Below are 23,422 nucleotides of genomic sequence, written 5' to 3'. Positions count from 1 at the left end.
ACCTAGCCTTTAGGGTTGTAATAAAGAGTAAATAAGGTGACGTATGTGAAAGCAGCACTAAATAATTGTTAATATGCATTGAGTGCTTCCTGTGTCCAGACATTCCAAGTGCTTTGCATGGTTCCTGTCACTGAATCCTTGTGCGACCCTCAGTAGTGGTACCATCCCCAGATATTTGAAGTGCTAAGATAGAAAGTAACTGGCCTCGGCATCTGAAGCCCGCGACTCCAGAGCCTGTGCTCTTCGCACATCTTCCACACAGTGGATATTTGTTGTTGCTGTTTTCACCCCCGGTATCCACTCTTCTACTTTGTGGTAAAAGCCCCCCAAATTCTTGTGGTGAAGGCCCCCATCTGTGTCTAATCTTGGTAAGACTGACAATCAAGGAGCCCATCTCTCGAGCCACAGAGTCAGCATATAACAAAAGCCAGGCCAATGAGGGGTTTCCCTCATGACTCTGTGTGTTGAGGGACCCAAATTGTAGCTGATTCATTCCCTTAGTGGTCTTGAAAGACCGTTGAGCCTGCTGCCTGGATCCCCAGAGCTACCTGGGGTTATGGTCCCAATAAATTCCCTTTTCTCCTAAGTTAGCCAGACACAGTTTCTTTTGCTCAAAACTAAAGAACTCTAACTGATAATATATCAAAACCAACATAAGTATACGCTGCAATGTCTATTATAAATGAGAACGGGAGGACTAATGACACACCATAAGCTTCAGTTTCCTCATCAGTAAAATGGGGTACTAACAGGGCTTTTCCTGCCCACGATCATTACAATTAAACGAGACAATGCATGTAAAGTCCTTGGCACGGTATCTGCTACACAGAAAACACTCACGGTCAGCTACTAGTGTGAGGGGCTCAGTTATTTTTTAGTAAAAAGGGACTTCAGCAATTATTCCCATTAGGGGAACCAACTCTCTAAAAAGGAAATAATTATGGTCATAGCCTCCAGTTTCCCACAGGTAGGAGTAAGTTCTAATAATGACAGGTTCCCACATTTGTTACGTAACTGGACTCCATCCCGAGCCTACAAAAGAATCATTTGTCCAGGGGCATATTATTCCTCCCACTCCAACTTGTTAAGATTGAAGAATAACTGACTGTTTAATAAAAGAGCACCTCAGCACTCAAGGCATGAACTTGGTCCTGACATTTCTAAACTTAAGAGTTAAGGGGGTGGATGATCCAAATGATGAACTGACAGGTAAGGTTTTTCGCAAGGACAGTTATAAACTAATATTAACGCAGAACTTAAGATCTTTAACTGCTGATGTATTTTAGCTTAGAAGCATTTGGACTGCGGTCGCTGCCCTGCCAGAACTACTACTCCCCCCGAGACTGGGTTTCTACCTCCTTCCATTTCATGCCCTCCTCCACTGACCCCACTCCACAGCCATCATTACTTTGTCTGGCTTAACTACAGAGCAGAAAGTAACGAGGAAAACATTGTAACAAAATAACCAAGACTACACAGTCCCCTTTAAAATAGAAACTTGGGGCATCTGGGCTTATTTCACCATGGCTAGACCAACCATGTAAATCGGAATGGGATGTCTGTTGTGGCACTGCCACCTGAGCCAAAGGTGCTTTCTTTAAAATACCTACCATGGGGTTCCACTGGCAGGTGCGGCCATGGATTGGGGAATGGGGGGAAATTCAGTCCATGCAGCAGCCATGTGCAGGGGCTTGGAGCAAAGCAGCCAGCCCCAGGGTCAGGAGACTGGTTAATTACAGGGGAAATGAACAAATAAGTGAATGTATCAAGGATTATGGGAGCCCCGTTTTTTACTATAGGGTAAAGGAGGTACAAATATAGAAAGTGGGAAGACTAGAATAAACCTTGTGGAACAGAAGTGAAATTGGAGATTGATGTGGACTTGTGGTTTTTAATATATATATAGATGGATGCATGAGGAAACAAGCATAGATGTATGTATTTCCTAATTGTCCGCTGAGAGGACCTAGTAGCAATGACAGTACAGTGGCAATGGGCACAACCTGGCACCCAGATCTTGGTTCTACATGCTGTTCTCCACCCAGGAAACAGGACTCTTTGGAGCAATGGCTGATCCCAGGACTGGGGTAGGGAAAATACAAGATGGAACCTGGAACACCATGTGGTGCCTGGAAGTAAGGAAGTGCTCAAAGAACCATGCGGATGTACAGCCATTGTGGAAAACAGTTGGAAGTTCCTTGAAAAATTTAAAAAGGAATTACCATATGACCCAGCAATCCCACTGGATATATATCCAAAAGAATTGAAATCAGGATCTCAAAGAGAGATTTGCACGCCCGTGTTCCATTGCAGACTGACTCACAATACCAAAGTGGTGGGAGCAACCCAAATGTCCATCGCCAGGTGAATGGATAAAGAACATGTGTATAGCCACACAATGAAATATTATGCAGCCTTAGAAAGGAAGAAAATCCTGTCACGTGCTACATGGATGAAACTCGAGGACATTATGCTAAGTGAAATAAGCCAGTCACAAAAGGACAAATACTGGATGATTCCACTCATGATCTAAAGCAGTGAAAATCATAGAAACAGAAAGCAGAAAGGTGGTTACTGGTGGCTGGGCGGAAGAGGGGGGGATCAGTGTTTAGTGGGTATAGAGTTTCAGTATTATGAGATGAAAAAGTCCTAGAGATCTGTTGCACAACAACGTGAATATACTTAACACTACTGAATGCACACTTAAAAATGGTTCAGACGGTAAATTTAATGTTATGTGTTTTTCTACAATTTAAAAAAAAAAAAGAAAAGAACTTGAGGACATGTGAAAAGAACACAGAAGCCAGCCTGCAAGTGCTCCCACTACTCAAATCTGGGACAACTGGAGCAACAAAATCAATCGTGACAGTTTGCAGATTACAAAACAAAATCCGTGTTTCAGACTGATAGAAATAATGAATAAATAAATAAATGGGGGAGAAGAGAAAGTGCTCACCCTAGATGCCAACTAAATGTAGATGCAAAAGTATAATTAGAAAATCACCATTTGGCAATAACTGATTCAGATACGAATCATCAAAGGACGCTAAAACTAGAGGATAAAAATTTATAAACAACAGGATATTGATATAGTCTCAAAGTAGCTCCCCACAAAATATTTATTCCTCATTAATTAGTAAGTACAAAATACTTATATTAACTTCACTGTGGAGAAAACTTGCAGATATAACCAACTGTTAAAAATTAACATCACCAGTAATGGGAAAAATGGAGACTATGTGCCTCCAGATACAGTGCAGAGAACACAGCATCACTTCTCTGATATTCCTGTCAAAAATCCATAACCTCAACCTAATCAGGAGGAAACACCAGATAAACCCAAAGTAAAGGTCATTCTACAAAGGAACTGGCTGGCACTCTTCAAATATGGCAAGGTCATAAGAAAACAAGGAAAAACTGAGTAAGTGCTCCAGATTGAGGAAGACTGAAGAAAAAACATAAATAAATGTACGCATCACCCTGGACTGGATCCTGGACCCAAAAGGAAAGCATTACTATACGGACATTTTTGGAGTAATTGGTAACATTTGAATGGGGTTTGTGGATTAAATGGTAGAATTTTTTCAATGTTAGTTTCCTGATTTTGATGGAAGTACTGTAGTTATGCAGGAGAGCCCCTGTTTTTAATAATTACACACAAAAGCATTTAGGGCTAATGGGACTCAGAAGTGCAACTTAGCATCAAACAGTTTAAAAAGTAACTCGTGTACATATAGAGCGATAAGGTAAATACGGTAAAATGTGAACAACGGGAATCTAGGGGAAAGATACAGCATCTTTTAAAGTATTCTTGTAACTTTTCTGTCAGTTTAAAATTGTTTCAGGGGTTGGCCTGGTGGCGCAGCGGTTAAGTTGGCACATTCCACTTCGGGGGCCCGGGGTTCGCCAGTTCAGATCCCAGGTGCAGACATGGCACCGCTTATCAAGCCATGCTGTGCCAGGCGTCCCACATACAAAGTAGAGGAAGATGGGCATGGATGTTGGCTCGGGGCCAGTCTTCCTCAGCAAAAAGAGGAGGCTTGGCAGCAGATGTTAGCTCAGGGCTAACCTTCCTCAAAAAAAAAAAAAATTCAAAATAAGTTAAAAAAATAAGATACATACAAGCGGTCTTTCAGCTATTAGGAATTTATTACACTGGTTTTTATACTACTATAAAAATCTCTGCTTAATGGTTTCCTTATCTCAGGTATAACTATTCAAAAGAATAGCTGAAATAAATGTGAAAGCAGTGGTTTTTTTTTTTTTGGCTGAGGAAGATTGGCCCTGAGCCAACATCTGTGCCCATCTTCTTCTGTTTTATATGTGAGATGCCTGCCACAGCATGGCTTGACAAGTGGTGTGTGGACTGCATAGGTCCATGCCTGGGATCTGAACTGGCAAACCCCAGGCCACCGTAGCAAAGAGGGTGAACTCAACTCGCTGTGTCACCAGGCTAGCCTCAAAAGAAGCTTTTAATGGGCAATAACATAGATATAAAATTCTGCTTAATAGTTAAAAATGCACAATGTTCTAAATTGTCCTCACTAAATATACTTCTTTCTTTCTGCAGTAGTCTGTCTCCTTGAAAAAATCAAATATATGAAATATTGAAAATCTTGAGAATTTGAATCCTGTACGCATTTAGGGTAAATTTTTTTTCTCGTAGCTGATAAAGGATTTACCTAATCTCATTAGAGACTTATGTCCTTTGATATTTAAATATGAAATTTAACCTGAACTATGAGCTATGGGTGATGTTGAAAATTAGAGCATCTTTATGATTTCTGCTATATACTACTATTTTTATTTTAATTATAGTTTGGTAATAAATAGATAATTTCTTAATATAAAAAAATCTCCTACGGTAGCAAATGTCTGTCCGTAGAAGAGGATTTTTTTAATCTTCTTTGTCATTTAGAGTCAGGTGGTAACGTTAGCTTGGCCAAGACCACAACATCTTTCTAAAATAATTTACATTTCTCATAAGCTTGGTAAGTGAATCTGAAGAGAAATGACAGCTCCAAAAATACTTAAAACAAGGACAGCGGCAGCACCCTCGGAATAAAAACAGCTTCCTGCAGAGATCTGCTTGAAGGACTTCACTAGTTTTGAATGTACAATTAGTAGCGTCTTTTTAAAAAAAATAACAATTGTGTCAAGGGGGAAAAAAGGAAATACATACAATAAATTGGATATTGAATATTAAAATCAACAAAACCTCAGAAAATGATGTGGAAGTCCTATGACTCCACTGTGTACTCTCCAGCTGAGATTACCCTTCAAGGTCAAGAATCTGAGTCAGCTCCATGGAACCCATCAAGTCTGACGAGAAGCAAGCACACCTTTCGTCCTCTTCAGCCACGGTGAAGAGAGGGTTAAAACTCTCCAAACTCCTATTTGGCTCCTTGAAATCACATTTTACCTTTAAGAACTAAAATGAAATGGCCCTGAGTAACGAATGAAAAGCAACAAAAAATGGAACGTGTCCAAGTGTGTGTGGTGGCGGGGGGAGAGGAAAAGGAGAGAGAAGCAGAGATACCTCAATTCCAGCAAAGCCCTGGGCTTTTAATTATTTTGGCAATTTTTGGTCTTTTCTCATAAACACACTTGAGGCGGTTAAAGTGAGAGAAAGGCAAAAGAAGAAAAATACCCCTTCCTTGATCCACGCCCAGACAGGCAGATCTGAATGCTCCTCCTCTAGCTCCCGTGGCATCTTTACCTACACGGTCATTCTACAGCTATCGAACGGTGAATTAAAAAGGGGGTTGGGGGTGGCAGGGAACAACCACCACTAAAACAAACAGTCAATCACTGAATTACGAACTACCATTTACGTCCTTTCACTTAAGCGGTAATCAGTTCATTCATATTTAAAGGACTTTGTGATAAAACTCTAGAACTTAAAACCAAAGAAAAGTGCAGAAGGGGACATTGACCCTTTCTCCCCTACCTTTGCTGGTCGTCACACAGAATGGACATCAATCTCTCAGCATGCTATTGTCCTAAGCAACGACCAATTGCCAGGTGCTGTTCTCAGAGCAGATAAACTGAGCGTTTCATTCCTAAACAAACTGAATGCAAACTAAGGAACTGACACAGCGCAGCAGAGCAGGAAAAAAAAGGAGTTGAAATTTACAACTCCAAATCTCAGACTGTTCTGGCTGAGAGGGACTGGAGAATTCATCTTGTTCAACACACTTATTTTAGAACTGAATGAGTGGACTCTGTAAGGCTGGTGCCAATTCCACCTCTGTGAGTGGTCCTCAAGCAGATCCCTTCCCTCCCATAGGCCCATTCACTCAATACTAAAAGAAGTGGGTTGAACTGGATGAATTCTACAGTCTCTCTCAGTCATAACATCCTAAGATTTTAAGCTACAAATTTCAACTACTTTTCTTATTCCTATGGCTTTTTTCTTGCAGAAATGGATGAGCTGATTCTAAAATTCACATGCAAATGCAAGGGAACCAGAACAGCCAAAACAATCTTGCAAGAGAACAAAGTTGAAGGACTCACATTTGCTGGTTTCAAAACTTAATACAAAGCTACAGTAATCAAGACAATGTGGTACTGGCATAAGGACAGATATATAGATCAATGAAATAGAATTAAGAGTCCAAGAACAAACGCATACATTTAGGGACAACTGATTTTCAACACAGGTGGCAAGAAAATTTGATGAGGAAATAGTCTTTTCATCAAATGAGCTGGGACAACTAGACTTCCATATGCAAAAGAATGAAATTGGACCCCTACTTCACACCACATACAAAAATTAACTCAAAATAGATCAAAGAAAAGTATAAGAGCTAACACTATAAAACTCTTAAGGAAAATATACGTATAAATCTTTGTGACCTTGGATAAAGCAATGGTTTCTAAGATATGACACCAATATTGCATGGAACCAAAGGAAAAGAGATAGACTTGATCGAAACTAAAAACTTTCGTGCTTCAAAGGACACTATCAAGAAAATGAAAAAAACAAAAAAAACACAGAATGGGAGAAAATATTTTGCACATCATGTATCTGATAAGGGTTTAGTCTCCAGACTATATGAAAAACTCTTATAATTCAAATAAAAAATAGGGAAAGGATCTCTACAGACATTTCTCCAAAGAAGATGTACAAATGGCCAATAAGTACAGAAAGGATGCTCAACATCATTAGTCATTAGGGAAATGCAAATCAAAACTACAGTGAGATACTCTTCACACACACTAGGTGGCTAAAAAAGGAAAGATAGTGAGTAACAAGTGTTGTCAAGGACATGGAGAAAGTGGAATCCTCACACACTGCCAGCGGGAATGTAAAATGGTGCAGCCACTCTGGAAAACAGTCTGGTAGTGTCTCAAAAGGTTACAGAGTTATCACATAATACAGCAATTCTACTCTTAGGTACATACCCAAGAAAACTGAAAACACATGTCTATACAAAAAACTTGTACAGGCATATTGATAGCAGCATTATTCACAATGGCCAAAAAGTGGAAACAACCCAAATGTCCATCAACTGATGAATGGATAAACAAAATGTGGTATATCCACAGAATGGAATACCATTCAGACATTAAAAGGATACTGAGGAGCCAGCCCCGTAGCCGAGTGGTTAAAGTTCCATGCATGCTCCAATCTGGCAGCCCGGGTTCATGGGTTTGGATCCCAGGGGCAGACCTACACCACTCACCAGCAGCCATCCTGTGGCAGTGACCCACATACAAAGTGGAAGAAGACTGGCACAGATGTTAGCTCAGGGTGAATCTTCCTCAAGCAACAAAAGAGGAAGCTTGGCAACAGATGTTAGCTCAGGGCCAATCTTCCTCAGCAAAAAAAAAAAAAAAAAAAAAAAGAGGGAGAGAGAAAGGATACTGATAAATGCTACAACATCAATGAACCTTGAAAATATAATGCTAAGTGAAAGAAGTCAGACATAAAAGGCCATATATTGTATCATTCCACTTTTATGAAACATCCAGAATAGGCAAATTCATGGAGACAGAAAATAGATTAATGGTTGCCTGGGGCTGGGGAGAAGGGAGACTGAGAAATGACTGCAAATGGGTATAGTCTCTTTTTGGGGTGATGAAAATGTTCTGGAATCAGATAGTGGTAATGGTTGCGCAACTCTGTAAATATACTAAAAACCAAAGAAGTGTACACTATAAAGGAGTGAATTTTATGGTATGTGAATGATATCTTAATTTTTTAAAGCAAGGTAAATGCCTCTCCTTAGAAAATTCATTTCCTCACTTCTGTTTCAAACCACCTACTGGTTTATGAAAATATAGAAAAGTTTGCAATGATATTTGACATTTCTAATCCCACTGCAACAACTACTACAAAGAAATTGCTTTTTAGCCAAATTATTTACAGATATCAACTGACGGCCCACCTTTATTTATTTTGCTTTTAAACAATAAAGATCTGGAAGTTCGTTTCAGCTCATGATTACCTCTCAGTCCTTTTGTAAGTTTCTATTTTTCTTAAGTGAGCCTGAACAAACGTCTCCGTTTTAGAAATTTTAGTAACATTGTCATCTAGAAACAGGTGAGAGTATTGCTCCTGCAGATGAGTTAGCGCGGCATCTTCAAGCAGTGTTTTAAAGTCTAATTCCCAAGGCTAGGGAGGAAACGGTTTTTCAATATTGATATTGCACTGTAATATGTATGACCAGATGCTTTAAGCCATGAAACAAATCCACACTTTCTTTCTCCTGGAACATAAATACGATTCTAGGCTTATGCTATTCAGTAATAAGAGTTTAAGCGAAATTTTTTCAAAGCCCTACAAAGAAAACATACCATTTATCTTTACCTTCTGTAACATTGTTTTGTCCACCTGGTTTCCAGAGTCGGGAGGCTGTAAACTTTGCATTAGCGCCATAATCCACAATAAAAGCTTTGTAAGCATTTGAAATAGAATGAAATAATAATTCTAGTCTCACGTCACTGACTTGTACTATATATAGTTCCATAAGTTAAAAAAGAAGACTGAGATTTCTAAGAATTCTAAGTGCAGAGAGGAGGGCTTAAACACTTACGAAATAAACCTCTAGGTCTGCCATAAGTCCCATCAGCAGATTACAACAGGACGACGCGATTGTTCATTTTTAAGTTCAATGAAAATTGCATATATTCAGTTTTTACTCTTAAACACAAATGGTTTACATTGTATCAGGGCTGCTAGCCCCAAAAGAGACGTGAACATGGAAAGGATGACCTTATCACACTTCAGCGTTATTTTTGTAGTAATGTGTATAAAATCCAACCAGTGCTTTGGCAGCGTTAGGAGATGAGCAAGCCTAAGAGATGAAAACATTTACACCTTTTAATTAACTTATACTGTTACCTTATAAAAAAAAATGTGAGGTTCAACATTTGTTTCCTTAAAAACAGAGCACTAAACACTTCCCAATACAGTAAGCTAGCTGATGGTTAAGATGTGTCTAAAACGTATGCAGAACCCTTAAGACTGTAACACATCAAGTTCTTCTGAATTATGTATATCCAAACGATGATGTTATAATTCAAATTGAACAACACGATCTTAATAAAACAAGAAATGGGAGAAATGAAAATGGGCTTCTGAACCAAATGCGTTCCACCTCACACTAGACTGAGTCACTGGGAAACACAGGCATGGAATAGATATGCTCCATGTGGAGACAAGTGCATATTAGAATTCAAAGGAAGAGTTATAGCATATACTCTTTGCTTTTTGTTTTTTAAATAGGCCTCAAAAAACTATTTTATCAGTTATTTTTTAACAGCACATCTTTTCTAAATCTCACTTTTCATTCAGAAAATGTAAGAAACAGTTTGCAAGACCTCATGCAAACATGTTTCTCTAAGGCCATGTACTGGTTTGCTAAGTTGCATTGTTTGTTTCAAGTAAAAAGCCCTTCTAGAATAAGGGGTCTGCAAAGGAAACCATCACCTTCAACACTCGGGCCTGCACACTTGTTAGGATCTCTATCACTCTGAAAGCCAAAAGACAGAATGCTCATTTGAGCATTAGCAAAATGGTCTCTATTTACATTTTTAAAAAATCTAATGCATGTTAAGTTTTTCTGGCAATTTGTTTTGTGTGTTACAAAACAAAAAAGCAAAAGCGTAGAATAAGAATCCTTTTTTCTTAGAAAGGTCAAACAGATACTTCTTGACATCATGTCCTTTACACAATGGCATACTGTTCATATAAAAGGTCTCTTATCCTGTAAAAATCTTGACAGAGGCAGCCTTCTAATCCAATGCGTCCAGTTTCCGTCTAGAAACCAAGAAAGAAAAAAGCAAGTGCTTTAGTACATTTTCTATCCATTGACACGCAGACATAATAACCAAAACAGATTGACTAGATTCCTTTATGATTGGTCCAGAAACGGATTGCTCTGACTCACAGAATATGGATAAAATATTCATGTCATGAATTTTACATACACATATAAATGTCAGAGGATTCAAATAATACAAATTTACAGTAAAATTTTATATCATTTCTCTGAGTCACTTTTATAAGTCTTCAAGGTCATCATGATGAATATAAATTATTGATCTCCAGTTAGTGAAATTACCAATCAAGCATTACGGAATTCAAAACGACAAAGCATCAGACGCATTTGTTCAATTCACCCTTTATTAGAAGACACACTTACTCTACGGACCGCCACTTGATTGTTGCAAACCAGTACGCCTCCTACAAATTCAGCTTGAATCCCCTCCCGTAACAGAACCTGTTTGAAGTCTGACAGTCTGGGTTCGTTCATGAAAACTGACTGATGTCCAGGAACCTTAGACAAGGTTAAAGGGGAAAGAAGAACTTCAAATAAAACAGCAGACACAGTTGTACTGAATAAAGTGAAATAACACATACTTTCTATTACTCCCTGAAGTCCTTTGGCAGATCATTTCAAGACTGTAAATCACACTCCGAGTTGTTATTCTGAATCTACCTCGTGATTTAACAGTACAAAGCCCTTCACATTTTCTGAATGTTTAACAATCGATTTTATTAGTCATGCCTTATAACAGAGACACGTTTGGTAACGTTATGCGCTTCACTCACCCACTTGCCTAAGGGGGTCAATGAGAGTGCCAATAGGCAGAACGAAACCAAAAATTCATCTTCCAGGTCTTAGTGCTTTGCTTAGTTCAGAGGATAACTCCCTCCTGAATCCACCGTCACGTTCCCTCCTCCCTCAGAGCAAACGCAGTGGAGGCCATGGGTTTTGGAATCAGAAAGGCAAGAGGTTCAACCTAATGCTGCTACTTTGAAATTGGTTTGAAGAGTGCCAGCTTTAACACAGACAGAATAGGTCTAATTCCTCCTCTCAGTTTCAAGAGTGGTGCTGGAGAATCCAGAGACAGGGGCTGTTTCTATTCTTTACTGCACAGAAAGGCTAAGGACATCACTGGACATGCATATAGGACTCTTAGAACACAGCTCTAATATCGCTGTAAGGCAACTACCTGAAATCCATGCCAATTAACTGGACAGCTCTGGAGAGCATGTAAATACTAAACTAGAATTATACCTACACTTAAAAGATTTCTAACTATATCAAAACCAAAAGTGATTTAAACTGAATTGGCAACATAAAAAATGGAGCGCCCGAGTATGACGTTTGTAGAAAATTATCAGTCTCCTGATCGGAAGCAGGTGGGTGATTCTCACAATCACTGGACTTGATATTTAAAAATCCATATTGAAAAAACAAATCATGAAACAATTTTGCCTTTTATTAGATTTTCTAAAGATTTCCTTTAAATTCTTATCATTCCCTGGCCGCACTGGATACATACACACACACACACACGCTCATACATGCACACACATAAACATATTTTAAGTAGACTTTTTAAAAATGCCAAAATCAGCCTACATGTGACACATATTTTCAATGGGTAAAAACATAAAAGGAAAGTTCAAAGGACAAGGAAGAGCTAGAAGCGGCAGTGCTTTTCACCTCGTGGGGCGGCAGGGGCTCCAACGTCGGGATGATCTCACTTTCTTCCCCTGTGTCTTTCTCGTCATCTCCAAACAGACTCTTCATGGCCTTCTGCTGTGCGAGGACGCTGGAGTCGGAGGGAGCATCCACTTGCATTTCTGAGTCTTCGCCATCATCCTTTAGCTCTCCTTCTTCCAAAATAACTCCTGTGTCCACTTTGGAAACTCTCATGTCTAAGACACCATCTATCCAAGCTAATTCAGCATCTTTCGCCTTACAAAACTGCAGGGAGCTGACAAGAGAGTCTTTCAATCTCACCTAGATATGAGGCAAAGGAGAGGGAGAGAAGTAAAACCCAAAGAGTATAATAACAATGAAATATAACCTATTATTACCATTTTCTAATTCTGGTAGTGTGTATTAAAATTTGAAAATCTTTCACTCAGCTGTTATTCACCATGACCCGTAATGACCTAACAACCGGTAAGAGTATTAGGACCCCTGTCTACTTTCCAAAGCAAAGGCTCTTAACTTTGACTGCACATTGGGATCAAAAAAAAAAAAGAGCCCGCCCTGATGGCCTAGTGGTTCAAGTTTGGCGCGCTCCACTTCACCAGGCTGGGTTTGGTTCCCAGACACAGAACCTACACCACTTGTCTCTCAGTAGCCATGCTGTGGTGGTGCCTCACGTAGATAACTAGAAGGGCCTACAACTAGAATATACAACTATATACTGAGGCTTTGGGGAGAAAAAATAAAAATAAAAAAAAAAGAGAGGAAGATTGGCAACAGATGTTAGCTCAGGGTGAAGCTTTCCAGAAAAAAAAAGCCAGTGTTCCACCTCCAGTGATTCTAATACAATTGCTGAGACCAAGACCAGAACACTGAGTCCGCCTGATTCTCCTAAAGCTCTCTACATGATTCTCATGTACAGCCAAGGTTGAGAACCACTGAAAAGCCTCATCCTCCAGCACTTGATGCTCCTTCAGGAATACTGAACTGCTTATGGTTTCCTCACTATACCACGTGGTTTCACACCTCCATATTCTTGGAATGCTGCTTCCTCATGTTCTGCCCAGAATGATGTTTCTGCCTGGTGAATTCCGATCCATTTTTCAAACAAATATGGATATCACTCCTGCCTTAACTGACACCATCTCCCATAACCACATAAGAGTTAATCAACCTCTTCCCTGTGCTGTTCCTGTTTTCTGCACCTGTCTCCATTTTTTTTCGATTAGGAATAGAATCTTGACATCTGTGAACTTCTGAAAACTCTTGAATTCTTAAACATTCACCATTCCCCTCACCTCTGCCTGGAACACTCTTTCTCCCTCTCTTTCCCACTCTATACACCACCCTGACAACCCATCTAAATATCCGTTAGGGTCCAGCTTAGTTATCACTTCCTCTGGGAAATCTTTTCTAAACCTCCAAATTTGGGTTGGGGTCTCCCTCTTTATATATACTCTCATAACATCCTGTACTTTTTCTATCAGAGGTATAACAGTGTGATAAATGGTATTCCCTTCTTATAAGCCCCACAGACTATACAATCTGCTACGGCAGGGGACCATGTCTGTCTCACTCACCACCGTATTCCTAATGTATCTGTCCCTAATCTGCAGCAAAAAGCACTTACTTCTATGTGGCTCAAATGCCAGCAGATTTACCTGGTAGATGTGGGTTTCACTCGTGGCATCAACTGTTTCATGTAGCTTTGGCATGTACACTTTAATATCTTTCCCACCAAATGCACGGCAGCACTCTGCAAGATCCTGACTGGCCTCTGGTGGTCCATGGACAATGATCAACTGTCGTGGTTTCATCTGATTAATGATCTTTTTAATGGAATCTCCATCAGAGCGTCCTTCATAGTCTATGTAAGTAACCCTGGCTCTGTAATCACAAATAATTATTCAAGCTTACTTTTCTCATAATTCTAAAACTGGGTTTTTAATGGCTTTTATCATCAGGAAAGAAATGTGTGTATGTGTGTGTATATATACATATATATAAAATAAGGATTTAAGGAATACACATGTGTTATATTTTTAATATGACTTGAGGGGGATTATGTATTATTTAATAGGTGTTATTAGAAAAAATTCCTCACTATACATAAGTAAAACTGGATCCTGACCTAATGCCATATATAACAGCAGGTGAGTTGAAGCCATAAAAGAGAAATGTGAAGCTTTAAACTTAATAGAATAAAACGTAAGAATTACCTTTGTGACCAGAGACAGAGAAGGACTTCTTTATATAAGAAACCCCAAAAACCATAAAGGAAAATATTTTATTATTTCATTATATCAAAATTGAAGATTTTTTTTAAACAAAGTAGACCCTGGACAACTCTTATAAACAAATAAAAGGATGGGAGAGGATATTTGCATTGTCTAAAACCAACCAGGGATAATATCCAGAATATACAATGAACTCCTGCAAATCAGTAACAAAAAGGCAGCAGCTCCTAGAGAAAAATGCACGAAAGACATAAACACAGACTTTACAGAAGACACAACAGAAAAAGGAACAAGCACCTGAAGAGATAATCAGACTCAATAATTGTCAGAGTAAAACAAATTGAAACAGTACTGATACGCTACTTTACACCTATTAGACTGGAAAACATTAAAGAGTTAGGTAACACCAGATGCTGGTGAGGAAACAGGGATGCAGGAAGCCTCCTGCTCTGCTGGTGAGAAGATAAACCGGTGCAGCCCTTCTGGAAAGAATGTCGTGATGCTGTTAATACACATTATTTAGATATTAGCTATCCCCAAGAATATATAGTAAATGATACCACTGGACAAATAAGCCACTTTGCTCTCTAATGACTTAAAAACAATTCCAAAAAGATGATGTACTGGTGTTATTAACTGTATCAAGTAGAAAAGAGAAAGAAAGGTTTCTTAACTACTTCAGGTCACGATAGTATTGTTTAAGACTTTAGGGCACTGGAGATGTTGAAGTCAAGGAGTATATTTTATGAAACAAGCACTTAGAAACGTTAAACCTGTGAACTGCACAGGTTCCCCTCTTACTAGACTTACTGAAAAGGCCAGAAAGAATGCTTCTTCACAGAAATGTGTAATTTAATGTTTGACCCCTTCCGCACCACCAATTCAATTACTCTGGCGTTCAACTATCATTAATGAAGAGAAAACACCACCATACTTCACAAGCCTTAGCATGAAAAAGGACATTAAATTTTAAAAGCGCAAACTTACTAGAAAATATTCAGAAATATCACTTTTGGAACAATGTAAATTACATAATTCAAGTGCTTCAAATTTTATCCTGTAGTCTATTCAGAATGCCACGAAAGCACTTACTTTATTTCAATGGACTCTGTCGTGGAAATACACTTAGTAGGAACATCAGATAAATCCTGATCCATGGGTTCATCGCCATTTGTCAAGCCAGATTCTAATTTGCTTTTTTCTTCTTCAGTAGCTTGAAGTTCTGGCACTAAGAAATCCTCTGGTCTAAATAAAATGTTTCTAATTAGAAATAGTAACAAGCAAGCTAATATTATATAATATATATAACTAACAGATAGCATAATTTTTAGACTCCTCACATATCTCAAGATTTAAATATATATTTGATCCAAAGCCAATGCAACTTCATATCAATTATCAGATGACTGCATATATTATACTCTTTATGACCATTAAGGAGTGCTCTTTAAAACATCATGTGGGCTACTCAAAGGGCCCAGGACAGATCACCAGATCTTAGTAGCTATCTTAATTAAGTACTATTACAACCTGGCCCTGTATTTGTTTCAATAATTCTTTTTCTCAATTTCTGAGGTTTCTCTTGCCAACTCCTAATTCTTATAAATCACAGATGTCCTCTGATTTCCTTAGGACTCCCAGCTATTCCATCTCTGCCCAAAGAAAGAAGATGACTCGCCATTTGCACATTACCAACAAGATGAGTTACAAAATCATTAGCTCCCTCAAAAGCCTTCAACTTTATTTCATCAAAAAATTAACACATCTGGGGCTGGCCCCGTGTCCGAGTGGTTAAGTTCCCACGCTCCGCTGCAGGCAGCCCAGTGTTTCGTTGGTTCGAATCCTGGGCGCGGACATGGCACTGCTCATCAAACCATGCTCAGGCAGCGTCCCACATGCCACAACTAGAAGGACCCACAACGAAGAATATACAACTATGTACTGGGGGGCTTTGGGGAGAAAAAGGAAAAAATAAAATCTTTAAAAAAAAAAATTAACACATCTATCTTCCCATTTTTACTTCCAGTATCAGAGGGAGTTGTATGTTAAAACTAACAAAGTTTTAAAAACATTCTCTCTAACCTCCTATAATTGTCTACGCCCCGTCCTCAAATCCACTGAGACTCCTCTCTGGGAACCCAGACCTCTGTTACCCAACACCTAGATTGCTGGGGCAGCTTCTCAGCCCCTGGAGTCCAATAACTCCAGCTGTAACCCACATAATAACGACAGCAGTGGCAACCACGTAAAGCACATTTACTGTGAGTCAGGTTCTATTTTAAGGCCTTAAAAACACCACCTCATTTAATTCTTATTCCATTTTTTAGATAAGGAAAGTGAAGCTAAAGAATACTGTCCATATGCTAAACAGACTGGCCACTAATTAAGCGGAATGGTAAACAAACTCACCAATACTGTTTAGATTATTTTTTCTCTCTACTATTTTAGAGGGCCAAGTAGACAGTGGAATTTTCCAAATTAAATCCAGGGATGACCTAAAACCACTATACGCTCAAGATAGCATTACAGAAGTACAAACAAAGATCAAGAGAGGGCCCTAACTGTGTTGGGGTGACAATGAAGAAACAGGAAAGGTTTCCAGTAATTTGTTAGGCCAGACTCAGCAGCCTAGAAGCTTGGGATGGGATGGTGGAACAAGGCTGAAGGAAGAACAGGGGCAAGGGCATGACATGAATATGACGAGCAGAGGGAAAGTACCAGGAAGAAGGCTGGTACCAACAGAGCAGAGAACGCACACTGACATAACAGAAATATACAGAAACATAGCAGAAAGTGGGGAGGAAGCAGAGCGTGAAAGACATTGTGCTAAGGCATTCGAAAGCAACAGGAACCCTGAAGGATCTTTACACAGGACAGCAGCATTTCAACTCTATGATTAGGACAGGTGATTTCAGTTGTTTTTCCGATGGTGGGTATAAATTTTCTATGGTTCCACTCATGCTATCTCACATTCCTCTTATAACTAAAACACGTGTGCAAGACTACTGGACATAACCCATTTCCAAAACTTCACACAGTCACCGTCCATCAAAAATCCTTCCTACGGCTCCAGTACGTGTTCCTTAGCTCTCTTCTGAAGTGGGAAAAAAGTCTTGATCACCTATTTAAACCTCTCACACATGTAAGTAACAAAACTACCAGTTGTCCTTCAATATTAATTCTCTAGATGTTCCTCAACCTTTCTATTTTTGCATTTCAAACTGCAAGTCTTCTGTATCTTTCGAGCTGAGGTACACAGAAACAAGTACATGATGACCACAGAACAAACGCATTGAGCTCAAAGGATAACACAGGTGGTACCTCTCATCTGTAAGAAAAGCAAAGCTTGTTTTGCTCACATACTTGATAATTTCTCCATATTCATCCCATTTAATTCTTTCCTCTGGGGCAGGAAACATAGGATAAGACTTCTTGGCCTGTTTGAAGAAACTTCCTTTCCGACTGCCTTCCCCTTTCATCATGAGGTCATGCTTAGTCTTATGAGCCGACGGCTGGTCAATGTCTTCCTCAACATCACTCTCGTCGCTGGAATCTATATCTGCCCTGAGAAGATTGTGGAAGAGATAAAAGTTAGAAAGTCCCCCCAAATTTCTGAATTACTATCTATAAAATTATTATTGAATTAATTCAGTGATAATATAATAATAACCAATATTGTTGGATTGATATTTTATAAAAGATAGCATTAACTGCCAGTTAAATAAACACACATTAATTTTAGCACTGAAAAAATTGGCATTCTAGCACCATTTGAAAGACGTAACCAAAGTAATGGAGTCAAAAGACAATTTAAACATTTTCAATTAAACGTTTTTGTCAGAAATAAGTTCTCATATTACATATATGAACTTCTAATCTGTCTGAAAATAACTCACTCTTTTGACTGCTCAAGTTTTTTAGCAGCTTCCTTCTTTAGTTTCTCTTTTTCCAAGTACTCTTCAAGTTCTTTCCCTTCAAGCTTCACACGTTTCCTCAACTAAAGAAAAACAGCAGAGGAAAGGAAACATCATTAGGGGGTTAAGGCAGTCGGGGGGTGAGATGTATTATATCTCTAAACCGATTCATCATCTTTAACTAAATTTTCCTCTGAAATTATTCAAGTTTCCATTACATGCAATTACAGATCCTATACAGATCAGTACTAAAATTTAGCTGTCACATTTTCAGGATGCGTTTAATTTAAACTCAAACTGTTTTAAAAGCACCAATCGGGAAAACAAAATACAGATAAGTATTTTTATAATTTGGAGTAGTCGAGGCCTACACATGACACAAAAGCCATAAAGAAAAAGATGAATAAATATGGCAATATGAAAAAAAATCTCTTTGACATTTTAAGTCTCATAAAATTAAAAGAAATTGAGAAAATGACTTGCAGCACTATACGACTATCAGAAGCTGCTCTTCCTAAGAGCTCTTCCAAATCAGCTAAGGAAAAGATGACCGACACATCAAAAAGGACCAAATATACACATAAGCAATTCACAATTAAGAAAAATAAATAATAGCTATGAAAAGATGTTTAATTGCACTAACGATTTTTGAAAAATGCAGCATTTTTAAAATGTAATAGAAAATTTAATACTATCTTTTAATTTATGAGATTGGCAATGCTAATTATTGTACGGAGAAAGGGTATGTACCTTCATCCACTATCTATGGGAAAATTGAGCAACTATGTTAGAAGGCAATTTGCCAACATGTAAATATAAAAATGTGCTTGTCATTGGACGCAGCATTTCTACTTCTAGGAATTTATCCCACTGAAACAATCACACAAATGTGAGGGGAAAAAGTACATTGCAGCAATGTTTATAATAGTCAAAAACTGGACACAACTTTAAAATCCATCAACATGGAATAATTAAATCAGTAGGTTTTAAACTTTTTGATCTCAGGATTGCCTGAGGTGCTGAAGAATTACTGAGAACTCCAAAGAGCTTTTGTTTTCTGTAGGTTACGTTAACATTTACCATACCAGAACTTAAAACTGATAAATTTAAAATATATTTATCTGTTCATTAAAATTAATAAAAGCATTACATGTTAATATTAACATATTTCTACAAAAGAAAATGATATATTCCAAAAGCAAAAAAAAAAAATTCGTGGACAGTATGGCATTATTTTACATTTTCGGCCAGTCTCTTTAACGTTTAGCTCAGTAGAGGACAGCTGCACTCTGACACCTGCTTCTGCATTCAATCTCTTGCAACATGTTGTTTTGCTTAAAGTGTATGAAGAAAATCCAGCCTCATACAGACATATAGTTAGAAAAGGAGAAAAGATTTAAATAGCCTTTCATGAATATTCTCCTTTGATATTACATTAAAACTCAAAAAGTGGCAGTTTCTTAAAGGTTAGTTGTAATGTGGAATCTGAAACCATACCAATAACTTTTTGTATCCTGTTATATTAAACTTTATTGACTTATCTTGCACTTGGAATGCATCTTTTATTTGTGCATTATTTTCTAACAACATGCACTGGTTATTTGGAAAATACTCATTCACCAAGTTACACAGATCTTACAAATGTTGACTATATATATATATATATTTTTTTTTTTTCTTCTTTTTCAGGAAGATTAGCCCTGAGCTAACATCTACCAGCAATCCTCCTCTTTTTGCTGAGGAAGACTGGCCCTGAGCTAACATCGGTGCCCATCTTCCTCTACTTTATATGTGGCACGCCTACCACAGCATGGCTTGCCAAGAGGTGCCATGTCCACACCCGGGATCTGAACCAGCGAACCCCAGGCTGCCGAAGCAGAATGTGTGGACTTAACCACTGTGCCACCAGGCCAGCCCCCATGACAATATTTTAAAAATCACATTTGCAAATATTACCACCAACCTCATCAGCAAGGTCTTTTAAGTTGTCAATCTCACAGGGATGGTGTAAGTTTTCCAAATTTCTAACTTTCACTTGAAAGTTTGAATTTTATCAGATTTAAGCAACAAATACCGTCAATTGTTTTCCATAGAGCGACAAGCTCAATTTATTCATTTTTGAGAAAATACCTGTCAAATTGCCAAATCTGAATAACCACGTCATTATATCAAGTAAAAATAGTGTTTCAAGAAAAAAATGGCTTGTTTAGCTCACAACTCAAACAATTATGCAAGTAGCTTTCTTCAAGGTAAACATCATGCTTTCAGATGCAACACAGTGTTTTACACATACTTCCCATCTTATCACCCACATTAGTAAAAAAAACTTCTTACTAGAAGGATTTAATAAAATAACTTTTACTACTTCATCAAGGACATTCTCAGGTGAAACTGACCTTTTTGGACCTACAAGCGTGTGGTGATGAAAACTGCAGTGACTACGTGTAGTTTGGCACCACTGCCTTGATTCATGCTAAGGCACCAGCACTTTACCCACCGTTGCTTTCATTCCTCAGTATAAATGCAGGCATGGTAAAAAGGCCGTGACATTTTAGTACTATTAGGAAAAATAGCTTTGACCTTGTGGACTCCCTGACAGAGTCTCCAGGGCCCCTCCAGGGGTCCTCACATCTTCCTTTTGAGAACCACTGGACTCAATAAGCACACCACATGTACACAATGTATTACTATAAAGTTACTAAAAAAGCATACATTTATTCAAATACATTTGAATGTTTTTAACAGACCAAGTACTATGTAAGGTCAATCTGTATCTGCTTCCACTGTTCAAGAATATGTGGGGAAGGGGAGGGCGGAGCAAAATGGCGGGGTGCGCTGACCCGGGATTCTCTCCCCTCCAAAATACAACAAAAGACTAGAAGAACTGAATTTCAGAGAATAAACATAATGCCAGCTCGTTAGAGACCTACAATACCAAGAAGGCGGAGATCATAAACCTAGCTTTACACCCTCGGAGGCGCCGGAACGGTAGGAGAGGACATCGCTCCCTCCCCTAGAGTCTGCGATCACTGCAGCGCGGGTCGGGAAGGAGCGGGGGAGGGGCCGCGTGACCGGGGGATCATCCAGGACTCCTGCCGCTGATTCAGTGGAGACCCGCTGACGGGGGGAAGCTTCCGTCCGCGGGGACCCCATAAATCAAGGGCCTTGGGAGACCAGAGAACAGAACTGATCTGAACCCAGACCTGCGCGTGTGAGTAACAGCCCCTCCCCCCTAACAAAGCCAGTGGGCGCAGCCATCTTGCCCCAAGGCGGAGAGCTAACACGCCGCTCTCGACCCCCATCTAGTGGCGACAGGCTGTAACTGCAACTGAATTCTACCACCATGCGAAAAAACCGCTCCTCTACCATCCAGCAGTTTATAAAAGCCCCAGACCAGAAGGAAAATAATAAAAACACAGAATTAAGTCCTGAGGACTTGGAATTAGGTAAACTAAGTGATAATGAATTCAGAGCAGGTATAATCAAAAAACTCAATGAGGTAGAGAGAAAGATAGAGAAACAAGCCGAGTTCTGGAGTTACTTCACAAAAGAGATTGAAATCATAAAGAAGAATCGAACAGAATTACTAGAGATGAAAAACACAATGGATCAGATAAAACAGAATACGGATTCCCTGAATGCCCATGTAGACAACATAGAGGAGAAAATTAACATAATTGAAGATAGACAGGCTGAATGGCTCCAGACAGAGGAAGAAAGAGAACTAAGAATTAAAAAAAATGAGGAAAATCTCCGAGAGATAATGGATTCAATGAGGAGTAAGAACATAAGGATCACAGGAATTCCCGAGAATATGGAAAAGGAAAATGGAGCAGAAAGTGTGCTTAACGAAATTATTGAAGAGAACTTCCCAAATCTAGGGATCGACGGAGAAATGTGTGTAGAGGAGGGTTTTAGATCTCCTAGATTTGTCAATGTAAAAAGACCCACCGCAAGGCACATAATAGTAAAGTTGGCAAATAGGAAGGATTAGGAAAGAATACTCAGGGAAGTAAGAAAAAAAAAGAGAATAACCTATAAAGGAGCCCCTATCAGACTGTCAGCGGATTTCTCTACAGAAACCCTACAAGCTAGGAGAGAATGGAGTGACATATTCAAAGCTTTAAAAATCTTCAGCCAAGAATACTCTATGCAGCAAGAATTTCCTTCAGATATGAGGGAGAAATTAAATCTTTTCCAGACAAACAAAAGTTAAGGGAATTTGTAACTAAAAGCCCTCCATTACAAGAAATCCTCAAGAAGGCTCTCATACCTGAAAAATGAAAAAAGGGAGAAAGGGGACACAAGCCACAGACTAGGGAGACCGATGGATAGAACCAGAACAGGATAGCAAATATTCAACTATAGCATTAGGGTAAAGGTAAGGAAACTACCAAAACAAGGACGATCTTATCACTCTAACTACAAATTAATAAGATGAGTTGGAATAAAAAATGAAAATAATTATTTAGCAGGGGAAGAGCAAGGGTCTAAATCAGTATTGGTCAAGTAAGTAAGAGACCACCAGAGAATAGACTATATTATACACGAGATTCTAAATACAAACTTCAAGGTAGACACTAAAATAAAGTACAGAACAGAGTCACAAATCATAAATAAGGAAAAATCTAAGAAACCCAGCATAAGAAATTGCAGTATTAAATGGGTAGTCTAAAGCACACAGGAAAAGAAACACAGGAAAACAAGATAATGAGCGACAGATTGACAGCATTAAGTCCACATGCATCAATAATCACTCTCAATGTGAACGGATTGAACTCTCCAATGAAAAGACACAGAGTGGCAAAATGGATTAAAGAACAAGATCCAACAATTTGTTGCCTCCAGGAAACACACCTCAGCCCCAAGGACAAACACAGACTCAGGGTGAAGGGGTGGAGGACAATACTTCAAGCTAATAGCAAGGAAAAAAAGGCAGGTGTTGCAATTCTTATATCAGACCAAGTGGATTTCAAAATAAGACAGGTAAAGAGAGACACAGAGGGACAATATATAATGATCAAAGGGACACTTCATCAAGAAGAAATAACGCTTATAAATATCTATGCACCCAACACAGGAGCACCAAGATTCATAAAGCAACTATTAACAGACCTAAAGGAAGATGTTAAAAACAACACAATAATAGTAGGGACCTCAACATCCCACTCACATCAATTGACAGATCATCCAGACAGAAAATCAACAAGGAAATAGTGGAGCTAAATGAAAAACTAAAACAATTGGACTTAATAGACATATATAGATCACTCCACCCTGAAAGAGCTGAGTACACATTCTTCTCAAGTGCACA

At 38.8% G+C, this 23,422-nt stretch overlaps 1 protein-coding gene across 2 annotated transcripts in view; it reads right to left on the bottom strand.

Annotated features, from left to right (window-relative positions):
- Positions 1–7,959: 7,959 nt before the first annotated feature.
- Positions 7,960–23,422, bottom strand: part of CPSF2 (cleavage and polyadenylation specific factor 2) — a 35,659-nt gene continuing 20,196 nt past the window's right edge. For both annotated transcript variants that reach the window (XM_046647447.1, XM_046647446.1), the window contains exons 10-16: positions 18,091–18,191; positions 17,558–17,758; positions 15,287–15,439; positions 13,619–13,844; positions 11,964–12,263; positions 10,653–10,787; positions 7,960–10,267 (exon numbers count right to left, since the gene is read on the bottom strand). In XM_046647447.1, the coding sequence (XP_046503403.1) occupies positions 10,175–10,267; positions 10,653–10,787; positions 11,964–12,263; positions 13,619–13,844; positions 15,287–15,439; positions 17,558–17,758; positions 18,091–18,191 (1,209 nt within the window). In that variant the 3' untranslated portion in view covers positions 7,960–10,174. The remainder of the gene's footprint in view (positions 10,268–10,652; positions 10,788–11,963; positions 12,264–13,618; positions 13,845–15,286; positions 15,440–17,557; positions 17,759–18,090; positions 18,192–23,422) is intronic.

This window comes from Equus quagga, chromosome 20 (assembly GCF_021613505.1).
Source record: "Equus quagga isolate Etosha38 chromosome 20, UCLA_HA_Equagga_1.0, whole genome shotgun sequence".
In the NCBI taxonomy this organism is placed as follows: domain Eukaryota; kingdom Metazoa; phylum Chordata; class Mammalia; order Perissodactyla; family Equidae; genus Equus; species Equus quagga.
This window is presented reverse-complemented; position numbering and strand designations above follow the sequence as displayed.